Below are 26,483 nucleotides of genomic sequence, written 5' to 3' on the forward strand. Positions count from 1 at the left end.
AAAAACATTGAATGTTGCACTTTACAAACAAACTCTCATTATAAATACAGCCAGATAATGTCTAATATGGACGGGCTTTAATGCTTTATTTATTTTACTGTCTACGCTTTGTTTGATACAGCTTTCCCACCGTTTCCCACCAGCCTTCCACCATTTCCGCTTGCGGCAGGCTCAGTCCTACTCTTCGGAAGGTCCGTCGAACAACAATGCGCAATGTTTAGTTCCGCATATGCGGGCGCAGTGAAATATGCCTTGGTGCAAACAGGGAGCTACAGACAAGCTTGTTCGAGAGTTCTTACGCACTGGATCTGCTGCAAGGTTTGAGTTTGTATGGAAACGTGTGACGTTACGGCTAAATAGTGAACCTGTGTAGCTCAACTACACGCTGGAAAGGGCAGTAAAGTTGGTCCCAGCTGTTGCACTGAAGGCCAGCAGACATTCGCTTTTATTACTGTGTTTGTATTTCATTGATAATCACCGATAAATAAACGTGCGAATCTGCCTTTTTTGTTGTTGCTTTTAGCTAGTCTAGACCCAGTAAACATAAGTGCTGTAATAAACGTGTTCGGGTGGTTGTCTTCATAGCTTGGTAGCCAACAGTAGCTTAATCAAACTAACTGTTACTCCATCTGTCTTAACAGTAGATGTAAAATTAGCACTGATAGGTATTTAATGATCCAGAAAGCTCTAATTCAGTATGCAGGGTGAATCTGAGCACGAAGTATGGCTTTAAATGTTTAACTCCCCCCGGCCAGAAAAAAAAGTGTGTTGTACTAATGGCTTATGGGATTTTGCTAGAGACCCAGACTTAATGCAAACACAGCTGTCAAGGTCAGAGGTAGTCTGCTGTCTGCCACAGGTTTCCCTCATGTTTGTTTGTGATCAGTCTACGGTACATGTAAGGATCTGTAAATGTGCTCTTTAACTTTGTCACTTCATTTCAATCCAGTGCTGGGTGCAACCAAATTTGAAAACACATTTATTTTCTTTATGTTTCAGAAACAAGATGATGAAAAACTGGGGTGTGATTGGTGGGATAGCTGCTGCCATGGCTGCTGGAGTGTATGTACTATGGGGGCCAATTTCAGACAGGAAGAAGAAGAGAAAAGGTTTGTTTTCTTTGTGGTTAAAAGTACTCAAGGAAGTTAAAGTCACTGAATTGAAAATTGACCATTTTTTATGGAATATTGCTGTTTATTTCAAATGATTTATCCATGCAAATCATATTTGTAAATTCATGTGCTTAAATAAATAAAACATTTACTTCAAACAACATCTCTTCACTGATGACATGTACACAACCTTCCACTCACATGAGATTACAGCAATCAGCAAAAGACAACATCAAGTCCCGCCTTTGCATCTTGAAAAAGCAGAATGTAGGGCAGGGCTTGATTTTATTCAATGGGATTTGATTGGATTGTTGTGATTTGCTATTGCTGTGATTTCATGTGATTGACAGGTTGCCCCGCCCTCGCACCAGTGAACATGTCATCGGACAAGAGACGTCTCTGCAAGAGTGATGGGAATTTATTTTGATTAAAAATTATGAGGGCACATGAAATCAATACACAAAAATTAAGTAAATCCTTTATACCAAATACAGCAATAATTCATAAAAAAAAACAAGAATTGAGTTCAGGGTCACTTTAACCTTTATTATAAAACAGACGGTTCTGGTGCTGAGTGTGTATGTCAATACAGTGCCAAAAAAAGGCAAATTACTACTTGTAAGGGTCTAGATCTTGTAGTATAAGGATACCACCTCATGGATTTGCTTAATTTTTTTGTATAAAATATAAAGTAGTAACCATTTTATGAAAGCAATGAGGCTCAAGTCTCTGTTACTGTATATTATGAATATAGTAATAGCTATATGAACTGCAAGCACTGCAGTGTGTTGTGACTGTATTCATTGCTTAAATGAATCATGTCTCTCACAGTTATAGTTATTGCTTATTTAATTAAATAAGAATAAGATGTATCATTCTTAAATGTATAATTTCTCTCACAGGTATGGTTCCTGGTCTGCTTAATCTGGGGAACACATGCTTTATGAACTCACTTCTCCAGGGCCTGGCAGCGTGTCCTTCCTTCATCAGATGGCTTGAAGACTTCACGAGTGAAAGCAGTGTCCATCCAGAGAGAACAGAGAGAGAAACTCAGCTGTCCCGATCTCTAATGCAGTTACTTAAAGGTTCTTTCCCATTCACTTCAGCGCACACAAATGCATTTAATGTTAATGCACACTAAAAGGGCGATCTCTCCATTTTCCTTCCTTTATAAAGCCCTATCAAGTCCTGGTCCTGGAGAAGATAATGTTTTAGATGCAGGAGGCCTTTTAGAAGCTCTCAGACTCTATAGGTGGCACATCAGCTCTTTTGAGGAACAGGTAGGATGTTCTCAAAGAAAATGCAGTTGCATATTATGCAGGAATAGTTCACCTAAAAATGGAGGAATTCATTAAAAAACCCCTGTGGTGAAAATCAAGTGGAAATGTATTCATTTTAACTTAAAAATGACAATATAAATGAGCATTTCTTGCCTTATCTCCACAGGATGCTCATGAGCTCTTTCATGTTCTCACATCATCATTAGAGGAGGAACGGGAACGCCAACCCAGAGTTGCTCACCTGTTCGACATGCAAACACTGGAGGTAAACGAGAGCAGTCACCATTAACCCTTGTGCTGCATTAGATTTTTAACACCGTTGAGTGCATTAAGGACCAAAAATGGCCACATATTAAACATTGCCTAAAATATTATATATTATTATTATTTTCCACTTTTACCAAGTTAAATCTTTTAACCAGCATCAGTCATAACTACCAAAAATGTATTCAATTTCAGGATTTTAACCCTTTAATTACCAGTTTTGTTTGCGAAACCATCGATTTGTATAAGAGGAAAAAACACAAAAATTCAATTATTTTCAATAAACTAAATGCAAAGAGAAAACTTTAGATTTGGATTATCACAGTCCCACTTTGCAAAAAATCCCACTTAGCGCGTTAGAGACCAAAAATGGCCACCTATTAAACATTGCCTATTGCCTAAAATAAGGTGCATTTCCACCCATAGGGAATAAATATGTAGTGACGTCATCTGGTGGAATACACTATATAATGCAAATATAATGCTTTTGCTTCAAAATGAAAGGATGTTTGTGCAAAAATCATGTTTCATGTATTACTGACAGCCTCAGATTTAAACAACGTTTTAATGGGTTTCAATGGGCCATTTTTGGTCTTTATGGTGCTGAGTGTTACTATTTGATCTACACAGTGTGTGTTATACATATTTTGCAAAATGGGATCACATTTTTTACATGTATCCAAAAAGTCACAATTTTGCCAAATTTCATACCATTTGCATTAAAACAGCCAAAATGGTCAAAGAAATTAAACTGCAAAAGACCAAAAATGTCCCTAATGCAGCATAAGGGTTAATGCAAAAATAAATAGATTTTCCATAGGCATTTCTTACCACCCCACTGTAAATGCTTTCAGAAATCTGTGGAGTCCAAAGAAAAAAATATCAGCTGCAGAAGTGGTGGTAAATGAAGGCTTTCTTCTTTAAACATTTAGACAATTGCTTTTTTATTGCGTGAAATTATTAGCATTTAGTAATTTATCTTTTTTTATCTCCAGGCCCATTACATCCTATTCCAAGTTTATGGAGGACTCGGCACCCTTTTCATGGGCGGTTAACAAGTTATATGGCTTGCAAGCGCTGTGAGCAGCAGGTGACCTTTTTCAGACTTTTTTTTTCATATTCAATTTTAAATAATTGAAATATATTAATTATTTATTTGTTAACCATCTTCGTTTTTGTTTCAGAGTCCTGTGCACTATGATTCTTTCGACAGCTTGTCTCTTTCAATCCCTTCAGTACAGTGGGTAATGCAAACTTGTTCAAGAGCAGAATAGCTTCCTTAAATATTTTGTCATCGCTATATTCAAATATAATAGTTGAAGTTGTATTACTCAGCAAGCATCTTACAGACAAAAAGTATAGTTGGTGTTTCATTCTTTCAGGGCCGACCTGTTACTTTGGACCAGTGTCTAAAGCATTTCATCTCCTCTGAAACCATCAAAGAAGTGGAGTGTGAAAACTGTACCAAGGTACCATATTAGTTAAATTTAGCTGGACAAGTTAGTATCATTGTACCTCATCAAACTGATTCTCTCTGTCTCTTCATAGCAACAGGCTGGAGAGCTTGTAAATGGAGGAGTCCTTGAGAGTCAGAGGACAACGTTTGTCAAACAGCTGAAACTTGGGAAGGTATACAGTACATATTTGTAATTCTCGCATTTACACCAACAGCCTTTCCTGATGTCCGACAGTTGACTTAAATGATAAAGGCCTGAAAGATAACTATAACGATAATGTCTACATCAACTCCCAAAATCATTCGGTTTATTCTAAGTGCACACTGGAGTTTTGTCTTCTGCAGCTTTAAATGCTCGATGAATGATTGGCTGTCAATGTTTTTTTATCGTTTATTTGCTGTGAAAGTGATTCCAACTATATCGTTCCTCTGTGCTGTTATCGTTATTGTTGTGGTGTGGATTCTGCTATTCTTTTATGTATCATTATAGTTAACATTCTTGATGTGAACAGGGCTAAACAGCACTATTAAGTTGGTTTGTGTGTATGTGTGTGTTTCTTTTCATGTTTAGTTGCCTCAGTGCCTCTGCATCCATTTGCAGAGACTGACGTGGTCTAAAGAGGGCACTCCCATAAAGAGACAAGAGCATGTTCAGTTTACTGAGTATTTGTCTTTGGATCGATACAAACATTGCACTGCTGGTCAAAACCTGCAGAGGACCAGCAGAACAAACAAACCCATATCTGTCAAAGCTGCCGGAGAACAAAAAGACAAAACCATTGCCAATGGTGTTGGTAAGAGATGTGAACTTTTCCGTTGGTTATCACTGTGATGTGATGCTGTCGTTTAGATCTGTAAATATGGGTTTACTCCAGATAAAGGTTTATTTATGTTCATTGCAATCATTTTGCTATTTAGAATAATAATAATAATTATTGTTATTATTAATACTACTAATACTATTATTATTATTCTATAGAATGTATACAAAATAGAATATAAAATGAATTTTAAAGTTGTCTTTAGATTTGTCAGTATGGATTTGCTAATATAGATAGATATTAAAGCCAATCAAATATCCTTGCAATCCTTTTGCTATTTATAATAACAATAATGATGATTATTTTTATTATTTACATTTTTTATTATATATATATATATATATATTTTATTTTTTATTTAATACTAATACTTTTCTATACAATGTATACAAAATATATATCCATGCAATTTATTTGCTATTTTTATAATAGTTGTTGTTACTATTATTATGAATTGTTATTATATATTTGTACTATTGAATACACATATATAAATATATTTTTGAGTGTCTTCATTAAGATTAATTTCAATTTCTTTTGCTTATTCAGAACATTGCAACAACAATAAGCCACTGTCCAATGGAACCTTTCCCTCTGTCTTTCTACACTCACCAGGACTGAGCTCACAACTCAACCTCACTTACGACTACAGGTAGATGCATGCATGCTATTATAAAAAGATTTATTATAATCGACTGCTTCTAAGCTGAACTTTTTTTCATACTACCTTAACTTTTTTCCCCCCAGCCCCTCAGAGTACCTCTTCCGCTTAACAGCTGTGCTGGTTCACCATGGCGACATGCACTCGGGACATTTTATCACTTACCGCCGCTGTCCTGCTGCTCCCCGTGGAACTTCTCCTTTTAGCTGCCAGTGGCTCTGGGTTTCTGATGATTCTGTGAGGAAAGCCAGCCTTCAGGAGGCGCTCTCCTCCAGCGCATACCTGCTCTTTTACGAACGAGTGCGAAGGCAAGGTCTGAGGGTAGAAGAGTAACATCCCAGTTGACCCGGGTTACTTATTTTTAGTTTAAATCTAGAATGTTAACCCTTTTCAGGCCGTGCTACTATGGCCAAGTGCAATCGTGCATCCCTGTGCATGCAGTTTGCATGCATGTTTTTTTTATCTCTTTGTGAGAAAGAGATGGGAAGACGAGGGTTCTGTATTTCATAAGTTTCCACCTTAATAATGCTCAGTGTCTACGGCGGTTGTTGTTTTAGTAAACTGCATAGGAATGATGCCAGTCATGATTATTAGTTACCACTGATATGGGATTTACATTGAGACTTGAACAGGAAAACTCGACATTTCATTATAACGTTTTGTTGCAAATTGACCCAGAATTGTTGCCTTTCTCATTAAGCTAATGATTTGTTAGACAGAAAATTTTTACGCGGTTTCTCATGCAGGTTTTTTTAAATGTAATTAGCGATGATGTGTCTTTGTCAATGAATTACCCATTGTTAATAGTGTGTTGTAACATGTAAACCCCAACAAGTAGTTTTTGTTTCACATTTTGGAGAAAAGAACACACAACCATGGGATGGATCCTCATGAGGTGTTTAGTGTCTACATGTAGATCAGTTTTTCTATAAATCCACCTTATTTTTTTGTCTTGTTTTGTTGTATGGTTGACATATCATATCATTTTAACTTTAGTAAATGCTTGGAAGAGAAATTTAGCAGGGATATGAGAATGGCAACCAATGTTCCAGATCCTGAGTGTTTACCACAGATCTTCAGATGACATAAATTATTAGTCTATACGCATTTCCAGTGTTATGTAAGCTCCCTGTTATTTGTTGATTGTAAATTATGCTATTTGCACAAACAATTGTATATTTTTATGGTATTGGTGTGTATGACTGTGTGGGTGAACATTTTTTTCACATATAATAAAATTAATTCCGCAACTGTAATATATTTTTCTTTAACCGTTTTCCACTTTTTCACGTGTTTTAAATCGCATGACTAAAAAAACTCTAAAGTTTTTCAGGTATTGAAATTGTCTCCGAATCTTAGCAAAGAAGCTATGCTAGAGGGGAAGACGTACGTGGGATGTGGCGCACCAGTTATTGAAAAAATAAGCTTTTTTCTTTTTTCAACAGTTCCTGACATCATTCATATACATTACTTAAAGATGTGATTAATATTCTGCCAAATATCTTCGATTGTTTGACCGAATGTTCTATTTCTCTTACAGTCGATGTGGTTCTATCCCTTTAATAAGAATTGATGCGTCTCTCAGCTCGTGTACTTTAGGGCGTGGTCATGTTGAAGTAAACCAATAGGATTGCGCAGAGCTGTTCTGTTCTATGACGTACACGTCCACGCACGCTGCGTTCGACCCTCATCAAGGATTTTGCACTTTGTTAAGAAAACATTGGTCTGTGATGACAAGTGCACACACGTCGTACTAGTAAAGTAAACTGACGATGCCAGCCCAAAGTGTACTTGTCCGAGATCCCTCTTTTCTGGCGAGGGGACTGCAGCAATACTTGAGTTTGTTAAAGAAATATCCAATCATCACCAAATCGGTGACGAGGTCAGTTACATCTTTGTTAAAGCTAGTTGTGACTCTAGCTGTATTTTGGGGAATGCTGATCAGATCGACAGCAAAGTTTGCTTGATCGTATCGTTATCTTAGTTAAACCACTAACAAATCATTATACATTAAAACATTACACACTGATCGAATAATAACAATACGTTAATCTACATTGACGAATTCTCCTTGCGGTGATATCAGACAAGTACAATTTATTTATATATTTATTTAACTATTTTGCTCATAACAGTACAACATATAGGCCTATAATTGCAAGTCGTTTACTTTTTATTTCGCCAAAATCTTACAAGCAGTTTTTGCTTGTTAGAATTTCTTTTTAGTGATAGAATCACTAACTTAATTACATATTACATTTTTTGGTTGGTAAATGTACACCTAACGTTACTGTATGAAGATGAAATATGCCCCTAACATAAGATAATGATACTTAATCATATATTAATACAGAATCATGAATATAATTAATAATAACCATTTATACATTTCTTATAGTTATTATTAATATAACTGAGGTCAGTTTTATTTTATATATAAGTTAATTACTAAAAAACTAAGCCAGAAAAAAACAACAACTTAATTAGATAAATTCTTTGTAGCAAAATATCTGTTTACTTTACTGTATCCATACCTGTTTTTTTTTGTAAGCTTAAGCAATAAGGGACTTTGCACAGAAGTCTTTTTCCATTGGTTGTTTGGTGGGTGGGCCAATCAAGTCCTGTCAAAAGTAACCAAACACAAAAAGACAAGTGTCTTCTTCATTAGATGCAAAACCATTTGGGTACAATGATACAATGTTTGTTTTGTCCTTTCTTACAGTGGCATTCTATCTGCTTTGGGAAATCTTCTGTCTCAAGCTTTGGAGTACAGGAAGCACAGCAAAGAAAATAGCCCAAAAAAGAAAATCAACATTCTGGGACCTGTACACTTTGCAATTTATGGGTAGAATGATTTTTTGAATGAGTTAAATAATTCAATTTGAGTCTTTTTTACAAAAGGATTAAATATTTAATATCAGACCTGTTATACAATGAGTTATGAATGCTTAAATTGTCTCTTTGATGTTTTCAGATTTTTTATCACAGGTCCACTCAGTCATTACTTCTACCATCTCCTGGAGGTGCTTTTGCCAACCACTGTCCCATACTGCCTGATCAAGCGCCTTCTGCTGGAACGTCTCGTATTCGCCCCGGCTTTCCTTTTGCTGTTTTATGTGGTTATGAATGCTTTAGAGGTAATGTTTCATAACTGAACTTCTTTTTGACATTATTCAAAGTTTCAACTTCATTAGACAGAAAAATGTGTTTTCTTTGAGTGCTTTTTCAGATATTACCTTTCCTTAGGATATAAAAAATCAAAACGTTTAAATGAATTTCTCAATGTAGAGACATTAGGGAAGAATGTTCTTTTGTATTTAGAAACTCATTTCTTCCCCGAAACAAAGTAGCTTTTCATGGCTCACCTGGTGTTTATGTCCATTCGCAATTTTATCAATCTGACTGTCCTTCAAGGTTACAGAGCGCTGAAGCTGTATCTTGTACAATTAGCAAACACACACACACACACAACAGACCCAGGGACATGCACAGGAAGAGAACACAGAGAACAGAAGTTATTATAAAGCATATGCAGATAAACAAGTTAATATAAATGTAAAAGTTATGGTTAGGGTGATTACGTTTACTATGGAAGCTTGTTTCCACCACAGAATGAAAAATAAAATAAGTAATTGCGACTTTTTATCTCACAATTCTGACTTTTGCCTTGTAGTCGCAAGTTTATATCTTACCATTCTAATAAAAAAGTCTGAATTGTGAGATATAAATGTGCAATTATGACTTTTATATAGTCAGGTTCATATTTATATCTTAAGATTTATATCTTTACAAAAAATTTTTTTTACAAAATAAAGAGAATTGTGAAATAAAAAGTGTTTATTTGTTTTATTCTGTAGCGGAAACAAGCTTTCATTCTAAAGCTACTATAATGTGCACTAAACTTACATTAAACATTTTATCTTACATTTGTAATTCATGAGATATGCTGTTTATGGTTGCACAGCATCCTTGTGATCCTGAAAATAATGAAAATGAGATCTTTGCAGGGCAAGACAATCACAGATGTTCAAAAGAAAATTAAAACAAGTTACTGGCCTGCAATGAAGATGAACTGGAAGGTTTGGACCCCGTTTCAGTTTATCAACATCAACTATATACCAGTACAGGTGAAGCACAAGAGCATGACACCATTTCCTCTCTTTCAGATTAATCTCTGATTCATTATCTCACTTTCGTTTCCTTTAATCTTTTTACAGTTTCGAGTGCTGTTTGCCAACATGGTTGCCCTGTTCTGGTATGCCTATCTAGCCTCTGTTAGGAAATGAAACCACAAAACCAGTAACAGTGAGTCTAGATTGGTTTAAAATGAATCCAGTTTGTGCCTTTAAAGGACTAATGTGTAGCACTGTTTTAAATATCTTCCAGAACAACTGACAGGGAATATTGTTCGTCTTCTGTAGATCAAAATTGAGATTGTACTGCTACTTCCATTGACTGTGTATTGAATTATTGCCATGAAATTAATATTTTTAGAACTAAAATCTGTCGCTAGATTTTTTATGCTCGTGTCTTTGTGCTTGTGGAGGCACCGACAATGATGTCAGCATTTTTATTGTGTTGTATTTGATTAATAATTAAAAAAAACATTGATTACAAACTAATTTTAGCATTTACTAATAGTTATTATCTTCACTAGAGTTTATTGTAAGTTTATGTACATAAATAGCAGTGACCTTGCTAATATGTTGTGTATACTTTTATAGCCCTGATAAAATGCAGACAATGTTTTTTAATGACATTTTGTTTAAAATATTATGTTATCTATGTTTAAATATAATATTATAAAATCTCAATATTATGATTTTAAGTTTCAATACTGTATGTGTTTTAAAGGAAGGTGGGTTATATTGTAGTTTAGAGAAATGTGAAAAGCCCATTTTGCAGAGCATTTATAGCGTCTGTATGAACTAATAAGATATATTTATAAAAAAATATTAATTATTGTACAAACAAAGTTGCCTCACTCTCAAACACACTATCAGTTTGTGATTGTTTTGAAACCCACCCCCAACCTGGCTTTCCTTTTCAGTGATTATTCAGCGACTTTCTGTTTCCATACTTCAGAAAATCTGTGAGCATGACAGGCCATAAACATGACGTAGGGCACAAACATCAGGGTGTGTTCAGGGCTTTAATAAACATGCACGAGAATTACGTCATAGTGGAATCATGTAGATTGAACCAACTTCAAATAATGTACAGTATGGCCAGATCTTTGTTCCTTAATGCTTTTATTGTTGTTTAACATTTGTGTAATTTGCATTAAGTATTCAATTATATGATTTAATTTCCTTGATCAAATAATGTTCATGTTGACTTCATTTGTTGCCACAAAGTTTTGTAAAGAGCAGTGCAGTTTACTTGTGGATATTCAACATCACAAAAATGTGTTTTGTTGACAGCTACTTACACAACTTTCATTTTCCATTCTGCTCATGATGACATTGGAAAGGTATGGTATTTCCCATTGTCATGTGACGAGGGAAACCCAGGTAAGACGAAACATGCCATATAAAACAACCACGCCCAGTCCCATTTGTGCACAACAGCGTGCCAAACTGTTTTGAACACTTTCCATTTATCATTTGTCTTATAATTGCTATGTTTGGTTTCTGGAGACATGTCAACTGTTTACTTAAGAGTACTCAAGAAGACTTCTAAGCATTTAAAATAAAGAAAATGAAATATTAAAACATTATCAAATATCAGGATATTTCTTATTTGAATTCCCCCCCTTAACTTTTGGTTTTATTATTATTATTTTTTTCTGAAGAACTAGGGTTCTATTCTTGGAAAACCTGGAAAGGTCACATACCCTAATTGTAAAAGTGTGCTTTTAGACCTGGAAACAGGGACGTGCACAGACATTTTGAGGGGCAGGGGCTCAAGTGAAAAAAAGGGCACTTCTCGTATATTTTTTAAAAAAAATTTATTTTACTTTTTTTAAACAAAAAAGTATATATATTAACACAACTCTAATATTTTTTTAAAAGTTAATTAATTTTATCTCCCTCAAACTCATACAATTGTATAATTTGTATAATGTATACAATTGTATAAGATTTCTACAAAATAATCAGTTAACACAGAAATCATGGTCTCCTTAGTATTCATAGGTTTATAGAGCAGCAAAGGAAACCATACCACAGAGTGTCAATCAAGTACATATTTGATATACCTGATGGTGACATGGACTTAGTTTCACATTTGAGGGAGAAATATCATCAAATAAAACCTTAAAAATCCACATTTCGAGTTTGTTTCTGATTGCATCTGTAGATTTCTTCTAAATTCACCAATTTAGATTTCTAAACTTCAGGGGAAAGACTCTTGATGTAGCTATGTAAGTCATTAACTTTAATAATAAGAATTTTAGGCCATACAAATTCATAACAACGTCCGGATTTTCCATACAAGGCCATAAATTACATTTAGCCACGTCTTAAATTGATATGCTCATTCATTCATTATCACTAGGCACTTTATCGCGATAAAATGATATCAAGTTCGAGTCTATATCGTCAATACTCAATATCAATATAGAGTTTGATAAACGTTCGATGATGTTTATGTGGCAAAAGCACAACGAAACTCATTTGAAGCGCGCGCCTCACGGAATTTATCCGCTCGGCTCAAAGTCCAAACGGCAGCGCGAGCTCACTAGGTGACGCGTTTACTCTGATCGGCGCTTCAGAACTCATGACCTGATATTTGGATACTATGTATTAAATATATTTGTTTGACAGGAAAACTGTGCGCAAATAATATGTCTTTTCTTAAAAAATAAAATAAAAAAGCACCCCAGAAAAAAGGGCACTTTCTCTCTAAGAATAAAAAGGGCAGGTGCTCAAGCCCCCTTTGATGTCTATGTGTGCACGTGCCTGCCTGGAAACATCCTGTAAAATAATAAATATTAAATGGTAAATGAACTGCATTTATATAGCGCTTTCATAGACCTAATGGTCACTAAAGCGCTTTACATTTGCCTCACATTCACCCATTCACTCACTCATTCATACACCAATGGCGTAACGTTAAACAACTAAAATCTAAAAAAAAAAAAAAAAACATACACACAGACAACTATAGCCTACATGTTTCTGTGCCAACCTTTATAATATCTTATTGGGTAATTTTTTTATTTTTTTAACCAGTGAACCACAAACTAAATAGGGATCATGGGGAAATGATGTGGACAAATTATAAGAAGCATTTGGAGTCGATAAAAAAGTGAAACTCTGATTGGGAATAATTTAGAGCATTTATTATTTTAATTACGATGCAAAATACAATGAAATATAGGCTAAATCATAACTACAAAATATACAGTTAGGCTATTAAATGGAGATAAACACTCTGGAATTACATGAGTTCTTAAGACATAGTGACGTTTATCACACAATCAAAGTTACATCGTTAAGTAGGTGATGTCATATTTACAGCATTTAAAGAATTTAATACATAACGACAACGACACTGTTTTACAGTTTTTGCACACATTCTAACCGACTATCCTCCTCGGAGACGGAGAGTCATGTGAATAGTGCTTCCTGATGTGATCTCATAGTCTTGCAACTTCATGCCAGCCTCCAGTTGTCTGCCGTTGTAAATCAGTCTCTGCTGATCCTTGGGGACACTCTCTTTGCGGAAGATCTTAGTCTGGAGCTGATCTACGGTCTCATTTGCATCAACATCATAGGTTTTGGTCTGGCCCTTCTCGTTCCTGACGAACACTTGGAAAGGTCCAGGGTTCGTGATGAGCAGCATCACCACAGAGCCTGAGTGCAACCCGTAACTGCCGAGGCTTCTGGAATCATCATCAAGGTTGATATGGATACCGTTATTGATAGAAAGCTTCTGTTTGTGACGAGGTTCATTGAAGTCTTGAGAAATGACTTGCTTGAGTTCACCGACTGTGGCATTAGTGCTCACCACCAGCCGCTTCACATCTCCGTTCAACAGTTTTACTGTCAGTTCCATTGTCTGTCAGGAAGAGATTAATATAAAAGCATTAGACTAAACATCATAACCTCTATATATTTTTTTAAAACTAAAGATTATTAGCGTTATGTTAACATTAAATTGCAATATTTGTAGACAATAATGAGACTTACCGAGCTGGGTTGTGCAAATAGGCTGCTAAGACTTTCGTTGAATTGCTTGAATAAGTCTTGAAGTCACAACGAAATCTAACAATGTGTCTCTGGTCATATTGAGCCGAGGCATGAATATTTATAAAGCGCCAGCTCATGCTCCTCCTTGTTTCGTTCCCGAAAAACGAAACCTTACTCAGTCACTTTCTGTTTCTATTCTCACTTCATCACTGACACCATCACTGACATCACAGAAATCATTGATCAACACGATGTTCACTGCCAATAGCTGCCAAAAAACATTCTGTTTTTTTTATTATTAGGCTATATAAAAAAAAATCGCCTTTTCCTGTTAAGACTAAATGAAACAAGCAGACGACTGTTTTATGTTGATATGTTTTTTAAAATAATTTTGTTTATGAAACATCTATGTTGATAAACTAAGCACATGTTAATGTAGATCACATTAAACAGATAGTCCCGCAGCAAAAAGCCTATACCGAACGTTCTTCCATATTACATGGTCTACTAATACGAAGTTACGTTTTTGTGATAACCTTAGGCTACACAACACGTGCTCTAATAATCTAATAATAATAGGGTTTTTTTATAGCCTAGGCTACCTTTCAAGTTCTTCTAGGTTCCAAAATGTTGGATAGCCTAAAGAAAACAGATCATGGAATGAGAATTCAAGGCATTCCACATGATCACGTGATTGTGGGAAATCCAGGCGGAGCGTAGGCTTGTCGTCACGATAACAAACGATAATTTGCTGGACGATAAATTGTCCATGAAATTATTGCGATAAACGATAATATTGTCGTTCCGAGACCATTTACATCTAAAATAATGATAATGGCATAATAATGCAGGTACACCTTTTCAAAGATTAGCATTAACACAGAAAATGGAAAACATTTTAAATATCTACAATAAATGAACAAAACAACCAAAAACAATAAAAGCAATATCTCTGTTAACAAAAAATGCACTTGAATAAATACCAAAAAGCAAAAACAATAAATAAAATTGATGTAAACAAAACTCAACCCTACCCTAAATTAGCCTATTTGTTATAAAAGCATTAACACAAACCACTGTTAATTTAGCATGAAAGAAAGCTGCTACTGCGTGAATGGTTTGGCATGACTGAATGCGCTCCATTAATAATTCCTAAAAAGCTGACAGTTCATCGCGATCTCTCACATCTCTGTTATTATCAATGAAGCTGACTGCACAATGAACCTTTCATAATATCCACACTTTGTTTGTTATACTAAGAGCGAGGATTTGCCAGCAATTCATCACTGGAAAAAAAAGTCCGTTTTGAGCGGTGAAGGGAGACTATCTTAAACATAGACAGTACTCTTTAATAAGTCGATAAAACATGCACAATTGCACAGGTCTGGTATTAACATTTTATTTACAACATTAAAATATAGGCTAATGCATAACATTCATTACAACAAATGGTAGGCCAGCACATGTGACCTTAAACTGACACTGAAAAAATAAAATATGGAATAAGATTAATCTTCTCATCATATATAATCAACTGAATGGCTACTTAACAAATCTAAATATCACACATGTTAAGCCAATAGGTACATTAGGCTAGGACAATTAAAAAGTGTCTTTTGGGATTTTTAAATTTTGACATGTTTAAGTCATTAATAAAGAGTTGTTGGATCAGTAATGAATCTTTGTCGCGGATATCATTCATTAACCTCCTCGGAGAAAGAGAGTCATGTAAATATAGTGCTTCCAGATGTGATGTCATAGTCTTGCAGCATCTTTCCAACCTGCAGTTGTTTGCCGTTGTAAATCGTCTGGTCTCTGCTGATCATAAGGGGCGGAGTGGCAATTGGGAGAGTCAGGGTTTCCCCAGTGGGCCGGTAGTGTTTCGAGGCCGCGAGGGCCAGTCTGATAAAATGTAGGCCTATTCATTGTAAGTTCACCATGCGCACTTTGGGCCCAAGCGAGGAGAATGGAATTTTTTTTTTTTACATTTTCGAAAACAAAGCGTATATTTGCACTAAGTGCCTGTCTTTTTAGCAAAAAGACGGTCGTCATGAAATGGATAGTGGCGTAAGTTGCGTGAAGTGATGCGCTCGACCCGAGTTCGAATCCGCCTTTTGCCGTAGGATTACTCTCTCTTCTTCCTTTTCCCAACACATATATGTAAAATGTATAACCTAACACAAAGGTCTCTAGCACTAGTCGCTGTAAACAGGCCTAGCCCATAAAACACATTTATTCTGTTAAATCTAAAATAACTGATCTTTCTTTTGTAATCCAAATTGCTTTATTTACACAAATCTTTATTTTATGGAAACTGGATTCAGTATACCATCTTTTCCCTGTTGGACATGATGACGGACAACTATGGTAATATTCAGAGATTTGTGTTTGAAACATGGATTTGCATGTCACCTGAAAGAGTTTTACAAAGAGTTTTACACACCACTCCGTGATATTCTCTCTCCCATCTCCTTCTCTGGGTGAATTATCAATTAGAGATCATAAATATATCAGAAGTGTTATTATAGACTTCATCGAACAACATTACAATATTTTTAAAGATTTTGACCCAGAGGAGGAGAAGGAATTGAGAATGAATTATCTTACCTTTCCAGGTCTCCTTAAAGTAAAATAAATTCATTTTAAAATGACAAATGACATATACCCATCTAAAGAATTCCTGAAATCTAAATTTGATATTGGAGAAAACTCTTGTCAATTTTGTAAAACTGATAATGAAACTACAGAACATTTGTTTTATTATTGTACTTTAAGTTTGGTCTCATGTATTATTACAGGTGTAAACCTGTAACGGTCACCAGCTGGAGTGCCCTTGAGAGCCACCAGAGGGCACTCCAGATAAGACTATTATCACTCACAAACTACATTGCCTATAGACCATTTCACAAGATGTAAACACTGGTCCAGAAGCACTTCCACTTCCCCAGTTTTTTAACACTACATAAAAGCTGGGATAAAATACAACCAACAGAACATTTAAAACTGAATAAAAAAGTTAAACAAACATCTTTAAGATGTTTTCTTTACATGTGAAATAAAGAAAACAGTTACAAACTGAAACAGGAAGTGCTTCTGGACCAGTGTTGTTTACATCTTGTGAAATTGTCTATAACTCACTGCCCGGACTCACCATCACTAAAGGTCCAGGGTTGATGAGCAGCATCACCACTGAGCCTGAGTGCAACCTGTAACTGCTGAGGCTTCTGGAATCATCATCAAGGTTGATACCGTTGTCGATAGAAAGCGACAGAAAGTGTTGCGAAATGATCTGCTTGAGTTCACCAACTGTGGCATCCTCGCTCACCACCAGCCGCTTCTCATCTCCGTTCAGTTTTACTGTCAGTTCCATATCTGCCCGTATAAGATCAAATATAAGCATTAGAACTACTACAACCACATATAACTACTTTTTAAATACTTTTTTAAACTAGAGATTAGCGTTAAAAATAATGAGCGATGTTTGTAGGCAAATGCGACATACCGAGCTGCTGGGTTGTCCAACTTTCGCTGAATAGGCCGAGACCGGAAGTAGGGTAAACTTTTTTCCGGTGATAGCGTTAGCAGTTGCAGTCGGAGCCAGGACAAATGCCGAGAAAACCGGTCCGTCCCGTTGCTTACCTTTTAATCTTTCAAACCAAAGAAGAAACAACCATATCTATCACTTCTCAGCTTTTCGTGTTTTCATGGAACAACTGTGAAGAAGTTTAATCACGGCAGATGCGTGTGAAGGAGGAAGCAGATGTTGAAATGTAGTGTTGATGCATCGAGATTTGCTACTTACCGGTTATGCGCATGTGCAGACTCACAGATTTTTTTTTTTTTTTTTTTTTTTTTTTTTTTTTTACAAAAGGTACATTTTCCTGTTATAATATATAATTTCTCTTTAAAAAATGTTTACTACCATATGAATATTTGTACGGCCAGCCAGCTGAAAAAGAATAACTGAAATTTTCAGTTATGAGGAAAGGTGTACTTTGACAAGTCAAAGATGAATATTTTATGATAATTTTTACATTTCACACCGTTTTAAAAGTAAAAATAGTCGTCTACAGTATACAGTAGCTACTCATAACTTAGAATTGTATTATAATTGTATTTCATCATACGACTTTAATCGGCATTCTGTGATCAATTCGCGCTGTACGGTAGCATTTTTCGACAAGGCAGCAAAAATCGACAGAACACCGGTTTGGGACCAATGCTTTGAAAAAACATGTTTATATTGCACTTGATTATTATCCGATTTGCACGTCATGCATTTTTAACTAGGCTATTATTAATAAGTATTTACTTATTTCAGCTCTTCCTGCTGAAATGTTGTCAAACTTTTATAAAGCAGCAAATAAAGTGCCCTAGAAGTAGTCAAAAGGGGCCGCAATATGCTTTCGAAGGCTATATTCAAGACATACAGGTGAAACGCAAGAAACAACAAGGCATACCCTAACTTCAGTAAGTCACACCGAAATCAAACAATGTGTCTCTGGTCACATATGACGCGAGGCATGAATATTTATAAGCGTCAACTCATGCTCCAGCTCAATATTTCGTTTCTGAAAACTTAAGTCACTTTCTGTTTTCATTCTCAGTGACGTCAGACAGACTTGACGTGGCTGACGTAATTATTTCTGTGATCAAAAGCTGAATTTTCACCATCGTTTGTCCAGTCTTCATCACATGATCCTTCAGATCTGAAATATAAACTTTTGTAACATTATACACTAGGCTACCATTTATAAGCTTGCGGTCAGTAAGAATGCATTTTAAAAAAATGTTGGGAAAGAAATTAATACTTTTATTCAGCATAATTGAATTAACTTTTGAACTTTCTATTGATCAAGTAATCCTGAAAAAAAATGTTTATTACATAACTGTTTGTTGATCAGATCATTATTAGAGTGATTTCTGATGGATCATGTGACACTAAAGACTGGAGTAATGCTGAAAAATTCTGAAAATTTTGCTGCCCTCTAAATCCAGTATTACTTTAGTAAGTAATATAAAAGAATAATTATATATATAGCGCCTATATAATTCTTTATCAAGTGTTTTTAATAAATAGTATATATTAATGCATATTATGATTAAATATATTGTGCATTTTGTATAAATGCATATTGCAAGACCACTTTTTAACTACATCAATAACGATTAAAGGCTATCCAACATTGTTTGGATCCTAAAAAAAACTTTCTGGAAAGGAAATGTTTATGGTTATAAAAATAAAACCTACTTTTTTAAAGAACCTTCTTTGTTTGCCAAAGGTTATTTTTAGGTTATTGCAAAAACGTATGCAACCTCAGCATTTAGACCTATGGAAACTGTAGGGAATGTTCTGTAGGCTTTTTGCTGCATGGGTATAGGACTATTTGTTTAATGTGATACATCAACAAGTGCATAGTTTATCAACATATTTAAGTTTCATAAACTTAAAAATAATTAAAAAAAAACAACAACATAAAAATGATCGTCTGCTTGAGTTTCATTTAGACATAACAGGAAAACAGATCATTGGAATGAGAAAACATTCCACATGATCACGTGATTGGGGGAAATCCAGGTAGGAGAGCAGTACGTCATACAGCATGCGAAACAGGTGTGGTGCACAATAGGCCCATGACTTGTTTGTGCTTAACAGTCTATTTATAGTGCAGTTTTGTGTTTTATTTCCTGGGATAAGCTTTTCTCTAAATGTTGATAAGAGTCTTTTGATGTCAAAACAGCTTTATGGCTACAAAACTGAAGTATTAAAGTTTATTTATAAATGATTTTTGGTTGGATTATTCAATTTGTAGAGATACGTGACACTGAAATCTCCTGATTTTAGAAGTGTTTTCATTAGGCGATTTGTTCCAGAAACATTTGTTGTTAAGCTGGTTGGAAGTCTCTTCACATCCTAAGAGCAATCACTTAGTTAAGTGATCTGTATTCATATGTTACGTGGGTGCTTAGACAGACCACAACGTACTAGAACATTTTTATAGATACTTCTTTTATTATCAAAAACTCTAAGATCAGGTTTTAAAATCCATCCACTTCAGGAAAAGCTAACAACATAACTTCTTTAAAGGAAGAAAACCAAAGAAAACTCAAAATAAATCCACTCTACATAATCTAATCAATCCAAAAAAATATAGGACAAATTAAATCAAAACCGAGGCAATCTTTAAACCCATACTTTCATGCTCCGGCCGCTCTGGTTACCGGGGTTCCCGGGAGCGCTCGACGTCCAATTCTTTCTCAGCGCCGTGTTTGTGTGGCGTCTTCCCTGCATGAGTTTGGTGCATCACTTAAATAAGTCCGTGTTTGTCCCCCTTAAATATGTGCAGTTCCTCCCCCCACCCCGGTTAACCAGAGCTCAATCCCACACATATGTACATCGTCTTTGGAAGGATGCAAGGACATTCGGTCTGAATGCAATGGTACGATATTCTACCTGCATGTCTCCAACGTGTTTTTTTCAGACCTCCACACCCTTCTCATTTAGAATTCACACATCATCAGCATGCAGAGTTAGAGACGTCACTCACCGAGGTCGAGCCCACAACAGAAACAGCAGCCACCTTTTATTGTTCCTCCTGAACTAAAACAACCAGCTTATGCTGCGTTCACGCCATAACTGAACATGTGTGTCAATATACTCGGAGTGCTTTGTGACTCGAATTTATGTTTTAATGACAACACTATCAATGTTGAAATGAATCTGCACCAGTCAGGTGATACAGGTCAGTGCTCTTAAAGTTGTTTGTACATTATTGTAATGTTATGTGCTTTGAGACATGAGTTTAACGCCATCTCTCATCTCGCGGCACTTTGCTGTGTGTGATCGTGTGTTTTGAAGTGTGGCTTTGGAGAGAGCTCTGAAGGGTATAGGGACTTGCTAAATATTGCTAGCTGGTCTGAAAATTGCCTGCCCTACCTTTACCTGACACAGAAGAGCACTGTGACCCCAAAAACAACCTTTTTATTTTTAACTACATATTTCTGTCATGAAAAAGTAGTGATACTTAAAAATATAATCATTTATAATGCTGTTTTTCGTACATTTAAAATAGGTTTTACATGAAGTACAGAGTTCTAAGGACAGGACGTGATAATTTTGTTTAAATAAAAAGACAATTAAGGAATGTACACTTCTCCGATTTATTTCAAAATGGAGATACATGGACTACTATATTAATACAATTATTATATTTTACATCCAGTGATCCATAATATGAAAATGTTTGTTTGAAATGATTAGAAGTAGCCTACTGCTGTTTTGTGTTAGTTACTCCATCCATACTCAAGTCAATAAAACCTGCACAATGCACAGGACTGGTATTTACATTTTATTTACAATATATAAAAATAATGCATAACATTCATATAACAACAAAGGGTGTAGGCCAGCACATATAGGCCTATATATAACCTTAAACTAAAACTGTATGAGAAATGATTATCCTTAATCCATATTTTAACAATATATTCAATCACATAAATACTTTAAATCTTAATTTAAATTAAATATTCTAATATCAGACATTTATAAGCTATAGATAATCTTTAGATAGCGACTAAAAAGTGTCTTTCAGCATTTTTATATTTTGACATGTTTAAGTCATTAATAAAGAGTTGGATCAGAAATGAATCCTGGTCGCGGATCTCCTTCATTAACCTCCTCGGAGACGGAGAGTCATCTGAATAGTGCTTCCAGATGTGATGCCACAGTCTTGCAGCGTCTTTCCAGCCTCCAGTTGTCTTCCGTTGTAAATCAATCTCTGCTGATCCTTGCGGACACTCTCTATGCTGCAGACCTTAGTCTGGAGCTGATCTACGGTCTCATTGGCATCCACATCATAGGTTTTGGTCTGGCCCTTTTCGTTCTTGACAAACACTTGGAAAGGTGCAGGGTTCGTGAGCAGCAGCATCATCACCACTGAGCCTGAGAGCAACCCGTAACTGCCGAGGCTTCTGGAATCATCATCAAGGTTGATACCGTTGTCGGTAAAAAGCTTCTGTTTGTGACAAGGTTCGTTGAACTGTTGAGAAATGATCTGCTTGAATTCACCGACTTTGGTATCACTGCTCACGTTCACCGGCTCCGGTTCTCCGTTCATCACTTTTACAATCAGACTCAGTTCCATTGTCTGTCAGGAAGAGATTAATATAAAAGCACTTGAAATACTACAACATCGTATACTTATTCAAAGCGGACGATTAGCGTTAATATAGCCTATGTGCAGTAATTTCATAGGCCTAAAGTAAAGGCTATGCAACTTACCGAGCTGGGTTGTTCAATAGGATTTTCCCCTCAATAGTCAGGTAAATTACACCGAATAATTGTGTCTCTGGTCAGTGAGCAGATGTCATGAATGTAGGCTATATAAAGCATCAACTCAAACCCCGCCTCAAAGTAATGTTTCGTTTCCGACTGCTTACTCGTCACTTTCTGTTTACATTCTCAACTAATCGCTGAAGTATCGACAGGACGTTCAGCTCACATTTCTGAATAATTAACAATACATTCTTGTTAAGCAACATCAAATCAAATCCTGGAAATTTCATTACATATTTTGATAAATTTCTATAATAAATCCCTTTGTCATTTATAGACAAACAAGTAAAGTAGTAGCCCAACATCAGTTATCGACAGAATTCCCCACGATCAAGTGATGTAAAGGCAGATAAGCAAACCAAACTCAACATTCTCTGTTCTGTCTAGTTTTATTGCATTGACATTTATGTAAATGTTTTGTTTATTGTAAATTATGATTATTTTATTATCTCTATTTATATGCCATTATTGTTGGTTCCTTAGTTTAGGCCTATCAATTATTAATATTTGATTTGTAATTTGTTTTTGTTTTGTTAGAGGGAATGTTAATAATTTCCATAAAGTATGTTTAGAACAATGCCACTCTCTAGACACAGAACAGTTGATATACTAAATAAATATTTATTATAATGCAACATATATGAGCCAGTGTTACATATCAGTGTTTAAACATAGCAGATCTCTCTTCTCTCTTTGGTAGTGGGATGTTTCCTACATTAAAAAAGAAAGATTGATTATTTATGAGTATTACACAGATTCGGCTACTTATAAATAATAATAAAAAATGTACAGAGATCTTCCATCTCTGGTTAATTCCTTCTTTTTTACCTGGAGGTGCAACAAAGTACTCCTCTACTGTGTTTTTGGCCAGCTGGAGCAGCTCCTCGGCACATTCACCCTCCGTTACAGTATCAGCTCTCAAATACAAGTCTCTGTACACAACATGAAGTTCAAAGGAAAAGCTTAGCTTCTATAAAATGGTGACATGTTGACACTGTACTATAAACAAACATACTTGAAGTGGTCGGGCAGATCAGGGCTGAGTAACCATCATTTTGCATTGACATATTAAACAATATTATCAGAAAACCAAAGAAAACACCATCAAAAAAGGTCTTGCGTTATTTCACCCATCAAAACTGACTGGAAGTCGTATCGAGCACAACTAGCACAAATAGCTTTTATGAGTTGATGAACTTCATGAATACCTGTCCTCTAGAACTGAATCCATTGGATCTACACCATCAGTATTGATGACATGAAGTTGATCGGCAAATCGAATGGCTTTCTCCAGACAGTCCACCCCTTCTTTACTGCCGAAGTCAACAAGGGCTAATCTCTCCAACTTGTCCAGTAAGTCTGGTGAGACTCTTGTTGCCTGCAAAGAAGTGGAAAATAAACTAAATTGTAAACAAATAAAGAAAATCCTTTAAATGCAATGAAGGATTATTTCTATTACGAATAAGGCAAAATTGTGTCACAACATAAATGCTCTCATAATTAAGAAATCATATTCTTAATATTAATACATTTTTGTTTAGTCTATTTTAGGTAATTTACCATTTAACATATCATAGGAGCTGAACATTATTTTCTAGTAATTGTAGCAAAAACATTCACATAAAAAACAGACAATATGCATACATTCAGATTTAAATAAATGTATAACACAACAGCTACAAATTATAAATGACTTTTTACTCCTTTTAGAATATATTTTGCACATTAAGAAATCAAGAAGATGCAACGATTAACACCTGCTCGTATCAGATAAAGTATGGACATTAAATGCTAATTCATAGTAAAAGTAGTCTTGAATACACTTTTTACTTTTGATTTGCCTTAATATTCTTGCCTAAACTGTAATTTTTAGCCATATGTTACAGATCATGTGTGAAATATTGTAATGTACCTGATCAACCACAGGCTTCAGACCCAGGCCTGGTTTCACAGACAGTGCTTAGATTAAGCCAGGATTAGGCCTTAGTTCAACTAGGAAAGTAGCTTTATACGTGCCTTAGAAAATAAACATTACTGGTGTGCATTTTGTAACAAAACAATGGCACTGACATTAAAGGGGTGGTTCGGAATTTTGGACATCGGGACTCATTTTCAAATGAGCCTTTTAATGTTTTTTATCAGTGGAGACAGTTTAAAAAAAAAAAATCATCCAGTCGTCCTAGTTGCATAGTTCGCTGGTGCTCGCTGGTGCTAAGCTAGCTCGAGTCAACGGTAACTTTTAACATGCCATTAAAAACAGTTTTACGCACTCCACAATACGCCAAAAGCAAATCAATTATAACGCCAGACTATCGATGTAAGTCGTAAGTATCTGTTGAGATAATAATGTTAGAAATCAAACTATCATTCTCATCTCAATGATAACATTTACAGGAACTAGTTTCTCAGCAGCGGCGGATTTATACTTCACTCCGGTTAGTAGACTTGACTGCGTCAAAAAGTTAACAGGACAGAAGCGCGCAACAGTCGGGGCAAGAACAAACCTAATAAATGTTCATCGCGAAGTTTTCACAAATTTCCTTTCGAAGATCCAGAAAGGATTCAACTTTGGATTATTTCTGCAGAGCTTGGACAAGAAGACATCGGCAGAGACTAAAAAATTACGACTTTAAACGTCTTTCCAGATGCACCGACAGCTAACGTACAGATGTACAGGTAATATATTTTGTTAGGCTACTCTAGCTAGCTAATGAAGCTAGCGATAGATCGACACTGACAACGTTAGTGGAGAATATGTAACAGTCCAATGCATTAGAGTGACAGAGTGTAACTAAGAGTATGGTAACTAAGTGTATACCGTTAAACTTCAAATAATAGCCGAGTCAAATAGACACCTGTCTCTTTACACGCCTGGTGTGGCTCATAGAGGTCGGGTCTGTTTTTTAGCCGGGTTGTATTAAATCTAGTAAAATAAAAAAAAAATCTAGCAAAAAGTTGTATTAAATCTAGTGGCGGTCGCAAAAAAATAAAATAAATAAAATAAAAATTCTGTCCCGCCAAAGCCTATTTTGATCGGTCAGTTATGGAGACTGCTGCGCTTTACATCTTCACGTCTTCTCACAACAAATCACATCGTACGTGAAGTGGGTAAAACTCGTAGACAGTATAAGAAGGTAGAACTTTTAATAGCATGCTAAACGTTACCGTTGACTCGCACTAGTCTAGCACCGGCGAACTATGCAACTGGATGATATTTTTTAAACTGACTCCACAGATAAATAACACAAAGGCTCACTTGGAAATGAGGCCCGATGTCCAAAATTCCGAACCACCCCTTTAAGATTTGTCAGTGCAAATTGCTTTCAGTTAAAACAGCTCAAACATGCATTTTAGCCTGAGACCAGACTTGTCTGTGAAACCGGGGGATAGAGTGCCTTGCATATGACTTTGACTTAAAAAAAAAAAATCAATGTTAGCATATACTTCATATGGTTTGAAACTGGGGGCCAATGAGCTGGTTTGATCATTCATATGATTAATAATTCACTGTTACAACATGCAACATACAACATGTAACTAGGTACTGAGAACAATACCAATCGCTGTTCATGCAATTTAGTTTTATTTTTTTACATTTAAATGTGACGGTGCTTGGATTCTGAACTGGTATTCTGCTGCCCTCTACTGTGAAGTTCAAGAAACGTACTAAATAAGTCAAAGTAAAGTCAGAAAATTTTCCTCCTGCCCCAGCCATGCTACATTTTTGCTTCGTTTGTTGGAGAAATATTTGGTCATTAGGCAAAAATTATCGAGGTTGCAGATAACACTGCCCGCTACTGTATGTGTACAAAAAAACATATGTGCAAAAAGAGGCATTACCAGTGGAAGTTGATTTTCATCTATGGGCTCCCATGAGGGTATTTGGGGAACCTGAAAATTAGAAAGGGGTGCGATATGTTTATAAGAATTGAATACTATGTTCAAATAGTATAAGCACTGAATACTATGTTAGCAAATATTTGTTAACTTATCGATGGGTTAATTTACATATTTAACATTTATTCATCCCAAAACAACTGTCAACAAAATAATCACATTTTACCTTGGAATCACAGGCAGAGTTACTTGATTCCCGTTTTAATGTCAATCGGGACCGGGGCGGTCTGCTGGCCGATACAGTGGCGCTCAGAGCGGAGAGCTTCAATACTCCACACCGAGGATGCGCAGGCCGCAGTGCCATTGAAGCTCGTGCCGCACATTTACAGAACATGTTTAAATCACGTTCCTAAAACTGTCAACTTGCTGTGTGAAGTGAAGTCAGTTAAAAAACGCGATTACATGGATGTTTGTATTGCTAAGGACCCCTAACTACAGACATCCACCCCCTAAAACCAAAATAACCTACAAATCCGGAAGTTGTATTGTTAGAAGTTCATGACGTAATGATTTGAATGG

The 26,483-nt window shown here is 35.7% G+C and overlaps 6 protein-coding genes and 1 long non-coding RNA gene across 7 annotated transcripts; 2 read left to right on the top strand and 5 right to left on the bottom strand.

Annotated features, from left to right (window-relative positions):
- The first annotated feature begins 164 nt into the window (after positions 1-164).
- usp30 (ubiquitin specific peptidase 30) lies at positions 165-6,850 on the top strand. The gene is made up of 13 exons (XM_039658792.2): positions 165-318; positions 1,000-1,109; positions 2,015-2,197; positions 2,289-2,392; positions 2,559-2,657; positions 3,511-3,556; positions 3,652-3,746; positions 3,841-3,900; positions 4,039-4,125; positions 4,205-4,285; positions 4,684-4,906; positions 5,483-5,585; positions 5,681-6,850. The coding sequence occupies exons 1-13, from the start codon at positions 248-250 to the stop codon at positions 5,925-5,927; spliced, it is 1,509 nt and encodes a 502-aa protein (XP_039514726.2). The 5' UTR covers positions 165-247; the 3' UTR covers positions 5,928-6,850.
- Positions 2,309-5,847, bottom strand: LOC148981746 (uncharacterized). The gene is made up of 4 exons (XR_016168367.1): positions 5,760-5,847; positions 3,488-3,514; positions 2,546-2,633; positions 2,309-2,444 (listed from the first exon to the last, which is right to left on the bottom strand). It is a non-coding gene; the product is annotated as an uncharacterized LOC148981746 (long non-coding RNA).
- Positions 6,851-7,303: 453 nt separating the features above from the next.
- Positions 7,304-10,216, top strand: pxmp2 (peroxisomal membrane protein 2). Its single transcript, XM_039658577.2, has 5 exons — positions 7,304-7,476; positions 8,317-8,439; positions 8,569-8,731; positions 9,602-9,721; positions 9,812-10,216. Exons 1-5 carry the CDS (start codon positions 7,367-7,369, stop codon positions 9,878-9,880), a joined length of 585 nt encoding a protein of 194 aa, XP_039514511.1. The 5' UTR covers positions 7,304-7,366; the 3' UTR covers positions 9,881-10,216.
- A 2,641-nt stretch (positions 10,217-12,857) lies between these two features.
- LOC120469542 (uncharacterized) lies at positions 12,858-13,888 on the bottom strand. Its single transcript, XM_039658581.2, has 2 exons — positions 13,730-13,888; positions 12,858-13,598 (listed from the first exon to the last, which is right to left on the bottom strand). The coding sequence occupies exon 2, from the start codon at positions 13,593-13,595 to the stop codon at positions 13,125-13,127; it is 471 nt and encodes a 156-aa protein (XP_039514515.2). The 5' UTR covers positions 13,596-13,598; positions 13,730-13,888; the 3' UTR covers positions 12,858-13,124.
- Positions 13,889-14,758: 870 nt separating this feature from the next.
- On the bottom strand, positions 14,759-17,210 carry LOC148981747 (ubiquitin D-like). Its single transcript, XM_089130703.1, is given in 3 exon segments — positions 14,759-15,463; positions 15,466-15,647; positions 16,862-17,210. Coding segments are annotated over 3 exon segments (483 nt in total). The 5' UTR covers positions 17,130-17,210; the 3' UTR covers positions 14,759-15,430.
- Positions 17,211-21,065: 3,855 nt separating this feature from the next.
- Positions 21,066-22,524, bottom strand: LOC120469541 (uncharacterized). The gene is made up of 2 exons (XM_039658580.2): positions 22,014-22,524; positions 21,066-21,879 (listed from the first exon to the last, which is right to left on the bottom strand). Exon 2 carries the CDS (start codon positions 21,874-21,876, stop codon positions 21,403-21,405), a length of 474 nt encoding a protein of 157 aa, XP_039514514.2. The 5' UTR covers positions 21,877-21,879; positions 22,014-22,524; the 3' UTR covers positions 21,066-21,402.
- A 144-nt stretch (positions 22,525-22,668) lies between these two features.
- gatc (glutamyl-tRNA amidotransferase subunit C) lies at positions 22,669-26,456 on the bottom strand. The gene is made up of 5 exons (XM_039658579.2): positions 26,131-26,456; positions 25,908-25,958; positions 23,276-23,445; positions 22,896-22,999; positions 22,669-22,778 (listed from the first exon to the last, which is right to left on the bottom strand). Exons 1-5 carry the CDS (start codon positions 26,296-26,298, stop codon positions 22,726-22,728), a joined length of 546 nt encoding a protein of 181 aa, XP_039514513.2. The 5' UTR covers positions 26,299-26,456; the 3' UTR covers positions 22,669-22,725.
- Between the last annotated feature and the right edge of the window lie 27 nt (positions 26,457-26,483).

Source organism: Pimephales promelas, chromosome 4, assembly GCF_988280905.1.
Source record: "Pimephales promelas chromosome 4, fPimPro1.hap1.1, whole genome shotgun sequence".
NCBI lineage: Eukaryota > Metazoa > Chordata > Actinopteri > Cypriniformes > Leuciscidae > Pimephales > Pimephales promelas.